Source organism: Vanessa atalanta, chromosome 19 (genome assembly GCF_905147765.1).
Source record: "Vanessa atalanta chromosome 19, ilVanAtal1.2, whole genome shotgun sequence".
Classification (NCBI taxonomy): Eukaryota; Metazoa; Arthropoda; class Insecta; order Lepidoptera; family Nymphalidae; genus Vanessa; species Vanessa atalanta.
The window spans coordinates 4,033,567-4,046,936 of NC_061889.1; the positions used below are offsets into that span (position 1 = coordinate 4,033,567).

At 30.4% G+C, this 13,370-nt stretch overlaps 3 protein-coding genes across 4 annotated transcripts; 2 read left to right on the forward strand and 1 right to left on the reverse strand.

The window, feature by feature from the left end:
- Positions 1 to 2,449: 2,449 nt before the first annotated feature.
- LOC125071407 lies at positions 2,450 to 3,787 on the forward strand. Its single transcript, XM_047681639.1, has 5 exons — positions 2,450 to 2,496; positions 2,578 to 2,678; positions 2,765 to 3,013; positions 3,371 to 3,566; positions 3,688 to 3,787. Exons 1-5 carry the CDS (start codon positions 2,478 to 2,480, stop codon positions 3,723 to 3,725), a joined length of 603 nt encoding a protein of 200 aa, XP_047537595.1. The 5' UTR covers positions 2,450 to 2,477; the 3' UTR covers positions 3,726 to 3,787.
- Positions 3,788 to 7,462: 3,675 nt separating this feature from the next.
- LOC125071452 lies at positions 7,463 to 9,068 on the reverse strand. 2 transcript variants are annotated; one of them, XM_047681707.1, is made up of 4 exons: positions 8,855 to 9,068; positions 8,303 to 8,394; positions 7,924 to 8,062; positions 7,463 to 7,583 (listed from the first exon to the last, which is right to left on the reverse strand). In XM_047681707.1, the coding sequence occupies exons 1-4, from the start codon at positions 8,871 to 8,873 to the stop codon at positions 7,501 to 7,503; spliced, it is 333 nt and encodes a 110-aa protein (XP_047537663.1). In that variant the 5' UTR covers positions 8,874 to 9,068; the 3' UTR covers positions 7,463 to 7,500. The 2 variants fall into 2 exon arrangements, with proteins under 2 accessions (XP_047537663.1, XP_047537662.1); XM_047681706.1 differs by having other exon boundaries at positions 8,294 to 8,394.
- Positions 9,069 to 11,054: 1,986 nt separating this feature from the next.
- On the forward strand, positions 11,055 to 12,487 carry LOC125071567 (involucrin-like). The gene is made up of 4 exons (XM_047681888.1): positions 11,055 to 11,117; positions 11,223 to 11,269; positions 11,597 to 11,723; positions 11,940 to 12,487. Exons 1-4 carry the CDS (start codon positions 11,093 to 11,095, stop codon positions 12,485 to 12,487), a joined length of 747 nt encoding a protein of 248 aa, XP_047537844.1. The 5' UTR covers positions 11,055 to 11,092.
- The last annotated feature ends 883 nt before the right edge of the window (positions 12,488 to 13,370 follow it).

Consider the following 13,370-nt stretch of genomic DNA (forward strand, 5'->3'; position numbering starts at 1 on the left):
TCATTTTATATAAAAAATAGCATGTTCTTACATTATTATAGAAATATAAATACACATAAACCCACGTTGGTTTTAAAGTCATAAATATGTTGAAAAGAAAATGCTTGCGTCAGTATTTTATTGTAATCGCGATTATTAACACATTAAATAAGTTATTGAAAATCGAATATAAAATTTTATTCGAATTACAGTTTTTTTTGTTGTGTACTCATATATTGAGCAATAATAGATTAAACAATTCAAAATATAAATCCTTTTTCGTGAATTACTCTCTAACAATAGCTAAGGGATAAGGTACAAAATAAAGGATAACCCACTCTGCTACTTTAACCCGAACGGATTATATTGTGTCGCGATGGAGAGACGAAGTAAAGAGCCCTCAATTTAATAATGATAGTATATCAGCAAATTCACTTGAGTAAAGGTTAATGGATGACGTTGAAGGACTCTCTAGGTTTGTCTGGGTTGGTCCACACGCCCGCATGTTTGGTCACGCAAGTCTACGTTGTATTAATTTCTATATAATTAATAATGAGAAATTAATGAAACAGGTACTTAATCATTTAATTATATATATATATATATTTTAAGTATAATCGTATACATGTTTGTTTTTTCCGTTTTTTTCATATAATCTTTGGAAGATTATTTACAAATAGATAATATGCATATGCTTAGAATTAAAGAATAGTATCTGGATTAATTATTATAGTATACCTACTATGAAAAATATGTTTGTTTTCACATAATGTAAATTTCAATGTTGGACCTTTTTAGCGAGTATAACGAAAAACTTGATTATTATTAAAACTATATGTGTATCTACTTTGTATGTTCTATTGATTGCAAATTGCGTTGCATTGCATATAGAAGATTACAACTACTTGGTGGTAGTGCTTTGCGGTGGCCAATCTGGGTAGGCACCACCCACCCCCTTTCCGTGTGAAGGGTGAGTGAACCAGTGTAACTAAAGGCACAAGGGACAATGACATCTTAGGGCCCAAGGTTGGTGTCGCAATGGCGATATAAGGAATAGTAGATATTTTTATATTAAAGAATATTTTTTATTTATGATATTAAATTAAAATTACCTATTTGTCTCGTTAGTTCTAAAGTCGAAAATCTTGAAACGGCGTCCACGTATATTTTCAATATGTTATTCAATATATATATATATATATATATATCTATATATATATATATATATATATATATATATAATATATTTAGTTAATATTAGGTCAGCTTATCCGAATTTGCAACATTTGCAATTAATATATTTTCGTAAAACAAGACGTAAGTACTTACTTATGACGTAGTAAGACAATTAAAAAAATAACCTACTTGAATAAAAGTTAAAAATTATATTCTTTGTTTTTAAAAATGGAATCTATGAGATTTGTAAAACAGATTAAGTTGGTACTTGTAGTAGTCTCTTAGTTATAGTTTACTAATGTGTGTTGTATTTTTGGTATTCTATTAGTACATACGTCATTTTGTCGTCTTAAGCAGCAATTTTTGTTTTTTTTTAATTTTTTATTTATTTTTTGTCCCTATAATTACATTTAGGAGCATGTAACGGCTGTAATAGTGCAATTTACTGTCTGAGAGCCGTATCAACGCTGGTAATTTAATCACGCTGCGCTTAATGTCTATAAATCACGTCGGGAATATATGTGGCTTTAAAACTTTGATCCTTGTAAAAATCTTTTTATTCATACAATATCGTATTAATTATTATGGTTTTTATTATGTTGGTTTATTTGTAGTAATATTATTATTTGTTTAACAATTTCAGAAATAGTAAATATAGACAAAAAAGCTAAGTTATAGTTATGATGTCTAATTTCTAAAATCTAGATGCTTCTGGCAAAAAAGATCTTGTGACTGAATTTGAATTACAGTTGGTTAACAAAGGTTTTTGTTGCACAATTTTGAAAGCAAACATAGTTGCAATTTCCATCTTATTATTAATCCGATAGAACAGCAATCAGTTATGGTTGGGGATTTCAGACACAGGGTCAACTTTATCAGGCTTTATCGTGTTCTCCGAAGCGAGAGGTCTCTAGCACACTCGACTTTCCAACTAAGGAATGTTATAGATTTATAAGCTGCTAAAGTCAGCCTGCTCACAGTATAGATAATAAAACTTCATAAATTTCAGCTTATAAATTTTGTTTCTAGTATCAAACCATTGGACACAAAGTCAAGAAACTGTAATATTACACCACACTACTTGGCACTTTACTGAAAAAAGTAAATAAAAAAATAAAATACTGTAAGTTACCGTCCTACCTATTATATAGAATTTTTAAATATGCTATGTACCAGTAAAAATCTCTTAATTATTAATTATACACATAAAAACACGAGTACCAAAACTAATTCAACAGTACATGAGATTATCGAGGGTATAAGTGGTGTTTTCTTCTCTCTCTGACCTATTTGTTAGACGTACGTTACAACAAATAGACACAATGCGGCCACTTACCGTAGGTAATATTTTTATAATATACTTTTATTTAATAAAAAATGTATATAAAAACACTAAATAATTATAAATTATAAAATATATAGGTGCTGTGTTCCTCTCCTTAGTCATCTTCTCATATCAAACCGACATTGAAAAGTCAGAAAAAATACTAGGATATCCTATGAAGACGGATTCCATTGTTAAGGTGGATAAAATCATTTTTTATATTCAAAAGCACCTTACATTTATAAATTCGTACGCTTACGCTAAATAGTACTTTTGTTTCGACAGAGAACACGAAGAACTTCCGGTAATAACAGACTGAGCGACTTTAATCAATTCGTGGAAGAGAAATTAATTCAGCATACTCAGGCTCTGGAACATCTCGTTGATATGGTTCAAAGAAATGAAGACACGACTAAGAAACTTGTGAATTCTTTAACTAGAAAAATTGCTCAACCTATACCCAAACTTCCTGAAAAATTGGACGTTTATCAGACCAGACGCAGTGGAGGGGAAGCTGATAAGGATCATCCAATTGTAAGATTTGCAAAGAGCTTTCCAAAATACATAACATTCTTTAAGGATATAGTAATTGCAGAGTTACGTAGCGATGAACACCCATTAGCCGTTATAGAACACCGTGTTTCTAGCAGTGAGACTGATTAATAATTATTTATATAAGCAAAATATCTATTTATTACTAGATTATATTAATATATTTTCAAATAAGTTATTTTCATGTTGCAATAAACAATAAATATGAATCATCCTAATCGCGGTAAATGTCTATTTTTGTAAAAAATAAAAATTATTTTAAAAAACACCATTTTGATTTAATTTCCGAAAACGATGTCCCGATGTTGGTTTGGAAAATCAATAGATTTTTCTTTTCAGCCGCGTCCTGTCACTAGTAAGCCTGTGTTTGTACCAAATACTCAAGCCGTGAAAGACAAACCAAGCCCTTGGTGTTCGGTGGCTGTGTTATGTGAAAGAACAATGGAAACTGTTTGTGGATACGATGATACCTTTGGGTATGGTAAATTTGAGGATATATGTCACATGCTACAAGTCAACTGCTATTGGAAATATAGTTAGTATATATATTTTTATATACCTTTTTATCATCTTTAGAGGATGAAGTTGAGTCATTATAATTTTATTTACTCATTTATTTAAATGATGATGATTGTAATATTCTGTATTTTTTTCAGACTTCGCCTTCGTACCTTCCTGCACACCAATATTATAAATCATCTAAGTAATCAATAAGGACGTTCTTTTTTACTTTTTGATTTTTTTTCAGTTATAAGATTGATAATAGTATATATAAATATTCAAATAAATTAAAAAGATATATTCTTAAAATGTTGTATTTGATACAGTTTTAACATTGACATGCGAAATATAAATTAGTTGAAATAAACTTTTCGATTTCAATACTTGTCTTTTTTTTCTTATAATCTACATTAAAGTTAACCAACACCTGGATTTAATTCTCTTGGGTTCGGACAAACACCTTCCTCTTCTTTGACATGCCTGAAAACTGGAAGTACTAATTATTATTTTCAAGTTAAAATCAAAATATAGTTTAGTATAAGCGAACAAACGAGCCAAATGTACGTCTATTATTCCAAATCATGTCTTAGTCCCATTTGCAGTTGGACCTTGATGAAATAGTGCAAAAACCTTCAATAAAAATATCACACGTCGCCTTATTGCCTCCACTAGTAACAGGGCTGTTTCATTTATTACCCAGAGGATATGAATTAGGATTCAACGAGGAAATACTGATAGCATTCTAGCCAACATTCCACGTGGTCTGGATTTGTACTGTAACTATTTTATTTGTTTTAATATTGGTCATAAATAATTCAAAGATTGAGAATACTTGTACCTTAGAATTATCATTTCACAAGACTATATTAAAAGTAAAGCTAACAGCGGTCAAAAACTTACTCAGAAGAATCAGCATTAAATATATTTTGTTAATGTATCATGCTTTTAATATTTATTGTTATTATAAATAAGCCGTGAAGTAATTTTATTTACATATCTAATCCATCACGTATCCAAGAACGTTTACACAGGATTAATTCATCAGAAAATGTCCTTAAAGGTGTCATAAAACAATGCTTGAGATTAAACAGGCTATATTATAATGGACATTTGATATGTACACTATATACACTCTCTATATCTTTAGTCCAATCGGACAGAAAGAAATATATTTTATATCGCGTTGCTCATCCTGTGGTGCTTGTCTGAATGAGAATCCACGAACTTTTCCGGTATATCATATTTGTACAATTAATTCCTTATATTATTACGAGTATTAAAACCTATTCAATAGTGCTCTAGTGTGATGGACGAATAAATTAGTTTTAGAGTTATATTAGTCAGTTTTAAATAATGAAAACGATAACATTTTTGGGATCAGTAACGAGCGTTTCAATGTCAAATATACACATTCAAAACGAAGTCTATAGCATCCGCTATCAAACGTGCCATCGTGGTAGTTGGTTATATAATAAGACGTCGATAGTTTATCTCATTAGGATGTCGGATGATTGCCTTCTAATTAGCTTGTCTTGTAATATAGCCTTGTAAAATTATAAAAAGCTCGTGTAACAGAGATCTTAATTAGAGACTAAGAGTGGTATTTAACTAGTGTTTGTGGATGTAAAGTTAATATTAATTACCCATATTGTATTCACAGGAATATTCATAAAGGTCGCATAGATCCAGAAATGTTCTCGCTTCGTTTACAGATTTACCGCATATAATAACGTTGTCGTGAAAGCAAATGTATGCGTGCTCACATAATTTCTTTAATTCTGTCTGAAAAAGAAAACACGTATTCATTTAAAATCAATAGTATTAAGCAATCAATAAATAATAAATATGTTATTAATAAATTATTTTATAACATGTATCGAATAATAGGTACTTGAATTATTAATATATCTTAAAAGTAATGAATTAAAGCGTGAGAATAATAATACAAATGTTTAGATATTAAACTGTTATATATAATTAATTAATAATAATAATAATAATCGTCTTACCAAATGCGTTTTATCACCAACGATATGTGAATTTATCAGCGCACGTAAGTGTAGCAAGAAAAATATTTTAAAGAGCATATTTAAAAGCTTTTTTAAACTGTAGTCATTTCAGAACCTGTCGACTTGGCATTGATCCTATGTCTCACGTATAACGGTAACTGTGGATAGCACAATAAACGGATGTTAGCTAACAGTCTATTGTGTTAAACATTCTCATGTAGACTTCTATCATGTATAATTACAATTACATATAGGGTATATGTGTGTATTAATAAACCTGTTCTAAAAGATATTATATCATTTTAGTGCATCTGCTTTCCAGACATCATTTTTACCAGGTTCTTACCAGGACATTGGCACCGCACGGGTTGGCTCAGAAAATCGGATTTGCGATTCGATGGTAAAAAATGCTCCCATCCACGCGGTCATGATTTTTTTTGTTCTTGCTGAAAAAACGCATTACGCGTTTTCCTCGGTAAAGGGGGGTATGTGGGACCTGCCCGCGCCCAGGAATGCGCTAAGTACACTGGAATACCCACTAAAAAACCAGCGGTACCCTATCTCTCTTTTTAGTGGGTGCCACAGGATCGCTTTCGCATGCTACTGTGACGCCCTGACGGTCAGCCCACCCATGCGGGCCTTCAATTCCTATAGGGGATTCCTGGGGTACCCCTAGGGTAGAACCCTCCTAGTCACTGCGGCGCCTATTGAGGCACGACGCGGTCATAATTTGTGCAAAAGCTATTTTTTGTTTTTTGTTAAGTATATTTATTTTGTTGTATAATTGTATATAATGAACATATCTACGTAATGTTATTGGCTTTGGTTCTTTGCCGGTTATTCTTAGTATGATAAAAATATACATTTCGAACCGATGATAACTTTAAATTTAATTTAAAATTCTAAAATGACAAGTGAAATGTTTTCAAAAGCTTACACAAATAAAGTATGTTTCGCAATTATAATCACCTCTTTTTTACTTTCTGTCATATTTATCACATCATTTAAGGTGTTTGTAATTAATTGTCCATCATAAGAAATGTCTACATTAATCTCTCGTGAGACCAACGCCTTAATTGGTCTGTCATAATCACTCACACGAACCCAGCTACTATAGATAAGTATTATTTTTTGAAAATATATCCGATGTACTTACGCTACTATAGAAAATAATATTGCATTTCAATGGATGTAATGATCCTTATGTAGAAAGAAGTACTAAAAACTTTGTGTATCCCTAAAACATTTTTTATCGTTATAATATAGTGACTAAGATGCAACCGTTATAAATAATTATGTGTTTTTCATCTATAAAAACATAGTACAGTGATGTGCAAAGTTTTGATAAGGATAGCATGTAATTAGGGATTCATTACATACATAATTTGTCGTCTCTGTTGTTACAGTGTAATCGTATAAATGCATATCTGTTGGTCCTTGGTTGAAATCCCAGGTCGGATCAATAAAATATTTTGGATCATTAGGTTACGTATAAATAAACTCTCAGTAGCAGTTTTCGAAGTTTGAAAGTTGGAACAATCCAGTGCCTAGGAAAGCAAGGAAAGATTAGTCTAAACTTCCATAGTTTGTATGAGATTATTTTCTTATCAGATAAGGGAATATATATTACTCCTATTGCGCTAAAACGTATTATAAATCCAATCAATCAAATCTGTGCAAAACCCATGATTTTCTGGGACGTCAATTAAAACTGGTCAATTATTGGTGACACTGCTTATTCTATTAAAAAAGTAATTTATTTAATATTTTTCAGATGTTTCCTCCGACTAGTGACGTCGAAACAAAAATCGGGGTTTGTTTAATTTATACAATATGAGATTTAAATAGGTTATTTTATTTATTTAAGCTCCATTTACGTGAAGACAATTTATACTTTTTAACATTACATGAAATATATTTTATTGACTTTACAATGTTTGGTATGAAATACAAATTAAATTAATCATCATAAAAACTGTTGGTTGGGCGTCGCGACACGGTTAATATCGACTTGTCTTCTGGGCAGGCAGTTTGCTTGTAATCTGAAATAAGATTAATATTTATACAATTAATATTTAATGTCACAAAATATTATTTATTGTATTCGTATAAGGAGACCTAGTTTTTTATTAAAAATTAAGTTTCATTGTAAAAGTTTAAAGTGCTAAACGACATGATCAAAGCGTAGGTAATAAAATGATATAATCGTTAATTCATTTAGTTAATAGTCTTTGCAAAAGGAGCTCAGCGAAGTTACCGTTCATCTACAACAGAGATATCAAAACAAACAGATTATTTTTTAAATTTCGAATCTAGTGCATGTTACAAACGAGTATAAATAATTAAAAAGTCAAAAGAAGACAATATAATAGATGAACTAACTCCTTCTTCTTATGCAGTTATAGTCAAACATATCGCAGAGGTCTCGAAAGCCCATCACATCGCCAGCGTGACTGATGCCACAGATCGGTACGCGATCGTGATTGCAAACCTTCGCCATGCTGCACCACTTGGCACCCATCTGAAATATTAAAAATGCGTGGATCGGTTGAATGAAACTGGTTTAAAATTCATTCAAACCAAATATAAGCTTATTAATGTTAGTATCAGTCCTGCTTGAGTTCTGTGTCTTCGAGGTACAATTATTTATGTTAATTTTTAATAAATTGCTAAAACATATATTTCATATCATTATCAAAGAAATGAAGACTATCAGTCTTTTATAAATGTATTAGAAAAGAACATGTCGTACTTTTTTTACCTTCCTCCCCATTGCTATGTCTTCATTGTCGCGCTCCAATGGAGGTCCGTGTGAAGACACTAAGGTGATTAAAACGAAAACCACCAAAATCCCTGTGTAATAGAAAATTATTACTCAAATCAGTTTGGTCAGTTAGTAAGTGGATATAATTTTTATTGTTGTATCCGATTAAAGGGTGAGAGAATCAGTGTAAATACATTTAGAAGGGATTTATCATTATTTCATAAATGTATTTATATATAGTGCCAGTTTCTATAGTCGAAGGTTAATTAACCCTCAGAGGTTTTCTTCAAACTAATAACGTTAATGATTAATAATAAGAGGGAAAAGTGTAACAGAAAAAAAGCAATATTTGATTATTTATATGTATGAATAGACTATTAGAGTGGAAAACGCGTTGAAAAAAATAGTGGTCGACAGTGAATGTCAATAAAGTTACAATAAAGTTGACTCGTCTATTTTAGTTCTTTTGTATTGCGACACTCTATGTAGAATATATGAATAATAATAAACAACATGAACAAGATTATTTGTTATAAATTAAAAGAATACCTGTTAATATATTTGACATTTTGGTTTCGACAGGATAGCTTGCCTTGTGGAGCGAGGCGCTGTAAATGAAGCTAGTTACATGGTGTTATGAGCACTTTGTTTATTAAAACATACTATTGTCTAAGAAATAACTTAAACTTCCCGTAATCTAGGTATTCTATGAGTTTCGACGTATAATGTTTAGTGACTATTAATGTGAATATTTTGTGATGGATTGTTGTTTGTGGACTATAATGGCGGTACTTGTTGACATTTTACTGTAGGAGCCATTTTGAATTCTGGAAACAAAGAATGTTATAAAATAAGTCAAAAAAATATATTTTGAATTATTAGTAAACAAATATAGCTTATTTATTCACGTATATATATGAGATTGATGACTAATTGAAATAAAACTAGTTTTTAACGGATTTAATCGCGTATATTAATTATTTTAACATCCCGACGGGCAGACGGCAGGGTCACGGGCAGACTGTATACGCGATTAAATCCGTTAAAAACTATATTAGCGATTAAATCCGTTAAAAACTAGTTTTATTTCAATGTGTAATAATCGCGAAAATCTAAGACAACATTATGTGAACCAGTACGCACTGGAAACATCAAATAAAATTTGATGACTAATACTAGCAAAAAATAGTTGATACTTCCAGTGTAAAATAAAATTTAAATTATATAGGTTAGTACGTTTTGTAATTATTTACAATTTTTTTTTATATTATAGTAATACATATGTATATGTCGAAGCATCGAAAACTTTGTTTAAAATTTATTTTATTTTTTATTGTACATGATAACGTCAGTATTACGTTAAAAAGAAAGAAATCGAAAAGTGTCAGTGTTGATGGATGATTAAAAAAGATACAAACGAAAACGACGAGACTTATATTTTTGGAAATAAATATGTCTGATAACGAATTAATACCCAACCCTTCGTTATATATATATTCATATAACAGTATTTAGTACATTTTAAGTTTCAGTATCTATTCTTAATTATATATAATTAATTTATACTTACTAGTGCCGTATTCACAATTAAATTCAAATATGTCACACTGGTCGATAAACCACCGCACTTCTTTTGTTTTAATTTCGAGTCCACATTTTCTTTTGCGATCGTGGGAACAAAACGAAGCCTCCAAGCATGATGACTGAAATATTTAATATGTCTGTCTGTACCTATTTGAATATAATCTTTGGTTGTAGATAAACGCTTGCCTAGAAGATCACGCTGGACTAGACGATACCCAGACTCTAATACTCAGGAAACACTCAGCCACATGATGATTCAATATCAATTTTATTTACAATCAGTTCAGAGGTTATGAAGTAAGAAGCACACAGACAGATTTAACTTTCGCATTAATAATATTTAAATTAAATTTATGGTTAGAATAATGTTTTACACACAAAACATTAAGCTAAATATATATCTGTATGTACTGTATTATTTATAATTATGTATAAATAGTTTTCATACACTGCTTTGACGGTATGGAAGACGGGGCTACGAATTAGGCACCCAAGACCTTCTCTGTATATCTATACGGAATTTTATTTCGATCGGTTTAGTTAAAACGTGAAATTGAAAATAAATTGACGAATTAAATTTTTTCATTTATAACATAAGTTAGCATTTTGTGCGATGGTTTTATTATTAGTTGTATCGAGACTTGGTGGGCATTGATATTTGATATATCATTTAGGAAGAATAACTTTGTGTGTTTTAATTAAATTATAAATGTGAAGATGAAATGCATTACAGTAATTCTGTAACATTTTCACGGCTTAACCATTGAACTGATTTTGATGGAATTCGGTAAGAAGTAAGCTTGAACCCAAGGGCTAGATTAGATTAATTAACCCAATTCAATTCAAATTTTAATTTGAAATTGTCCAAATGTATATGAAGCCCTGCATAGGAGACACATGGGGGAAGCCACCTGTGTAAAACTAGTAGTATATAGTATATATTTGTTATAAGTATTTACGCACATAAAAGCTCTTTTGCAGAATATGTTTTGGAGTACAAATCGAAATTGTCAATATTACAAGTAACCATTTTTGTAACATACTTCTTTAATATTTTCAATTTCACTTGAGTTTGGCTTGATAGATATTATTTTATTACATTAAAACGATTACCATTTATTTTTTATTGATGTAATAGGTTTTACTATTTACTATTAAACTCACTGTTGCATATAGAAAGTTCTTTTGAAATACAACGAAAATATGCGATATCAAATATTTTTTGTAGGTATGTACTCCTCACTGTTAAGTCATTGTTGCGTTACTATTTTTATTGCATTATGTACTAAAAAAAATCTTACTTAGATTTCTAATACATACATTTTATTTTCAGGTTTAATATTTATAATCTTCATCCCATATCAATCTGAAGGCAATAATGTAAGTATTATATTAAAAACTATTTTGGGTCGGCAAATTTTCATACTTGCAATACGGACTACACTCGACACAGCGTTAAGATTCCGTTTTTTATGGATTTTATCAAATATATTCGTATTATTATGTTCGTTGCGTCGCGTGGAGTGTAATATAATTGTGAACATGAAGGTTATAGACGTTTTGATACTTAAAACGCAGATAAAGAAAATCAGATAAGCCAGTATTTGGTTATAAACCATATATTACATAATATTAAGTATTTGCAATTTATTGAATGTTGTATATAATATCTACTATTAATTGAATTAAATATTTTCCATTTTTCAGAAATGTTTCACGGCAAAAACTTGTTTACATAATGCAAAAGAAATTTGTGGTGAAGATCATAATCAGGGTACGCGTCGATTTTTTGATACATGTGATATGAAGGAATACAATTGCTTACAGGGAACAAGTAAGTTGAGACTTTTATGTAAAAGAAATAAACATTAAGATTAAGGCACAATAAAAAAAAAACAGTAAATTGCAATTCAAATATGTATATAACATTTTGGTGCTTGGTGATAAAATCATTAGTTAGCTAGTGAGAGTAAACAAACCACCATCGATAAAAGTAAAAATGTTATGAATAATTAGATTAGCATATATAAGAACGTATAATTTTTTTTAGGTTATGTTAAAGTATCATTCGGACACTGTCGAAATTTGCCTCCAATTGAAGAAAAGTCAACAGAAAAAATATTGCAAAAGAATGAAGAAATGCCTAACGACGAGCAAGATGCAGAAAAATCATTACAAATAGACGCAGAAAACTCCAAACAGGAGCAAGATGCAGAAAACTCATTAGAAATACACGAAGAAAACTCCAGACAGGAGCAAGATGCAGAAAACTCATTAGAAATACACGAAGAAAACTCCAGACAGGAGCAAGATGAAGAGAAAACAACAGAAAAATATGAAGACAACTCTAAGCAGGAGAAAGAAGCAGAAGAATCATTACAAATACATGAAGCAAATTCCAAACAGGAGCAAGATGCAGAAAAATCATTAGAGATACGCGAAGAAAACTCCAATCAGGAGCAAGATACAGAAAAATCATTACATATACAAGAGGAAAGTTCTAAACAGGAACAAGATGCAGAACCGGCTATAGGTGAAGCTCAAGATGCAGCAAAACTTAATGCCGAAGACGTAAAAAAGGATAATAAAACAAAATAAAATAAATCGAAACTTCTTTTTAAATAAAACCATATTTAATCAAAGCTACCAACTTTTAGTATATTTTCATAAAATGAATATCTATCTAGTGATATCTGCAGGGTTTGAGCAGCATCCGTCGGATACTTCCGTCATATAAATGTAAGATTTTTGTAAAAGGAAATTTGGAAGTAGATGTATTGTATTCTAAATGAATATATCTTCATGTAGAACTGCATATTTGTATAAGTTTGCTTATCTTTAATCATTATATCTCTAATGATTTTAATAGTGTTTATTTGATTCTTAGGTAACTCGAAAAGATATAGATCCAGGTAAAGCGGCAGTACTCAGTGAGTATTGGTGTTGGCGAGCGAAGTATTGTCACGTGGAAGGTGGATTGGTGTGCGGTAGAGACCGACGACTAAATCTGAGGCGTAAATTCAATACCGCTTGTGATTTGTACAAGCATAATTGTAATTACCAACATGGCAAGTACGATACAAATATTGATTATACAGAAATAATTCATTCATTACTTCCTTATTTTAGAATTTATTTTTGAAATAAATACATTAAACATTAACAGCCTGTAAATTTTACACTGCTGCAATGCACGCTGCTCCAATTGGGGTTGGTGGATGCACATGTGGCAGAATTTCGTTGAAATTAGACACATGCAGGTTTCCTCACGATGTTGTACTACACCGCCCTTCTTTTTGAAATATTTGACTGAGAATATGAACAAAATAGATCGGTAATGAAATAAGAAATAATATATATGGATATTAAAATATACATTCTCATACGAATTATTGTTATTTTGTCTAGTTTCAGTTAGAAATTGAATATTGTAGATAATGACGATGACAATTATAAATCATTGTATTAAAAATGAAACATT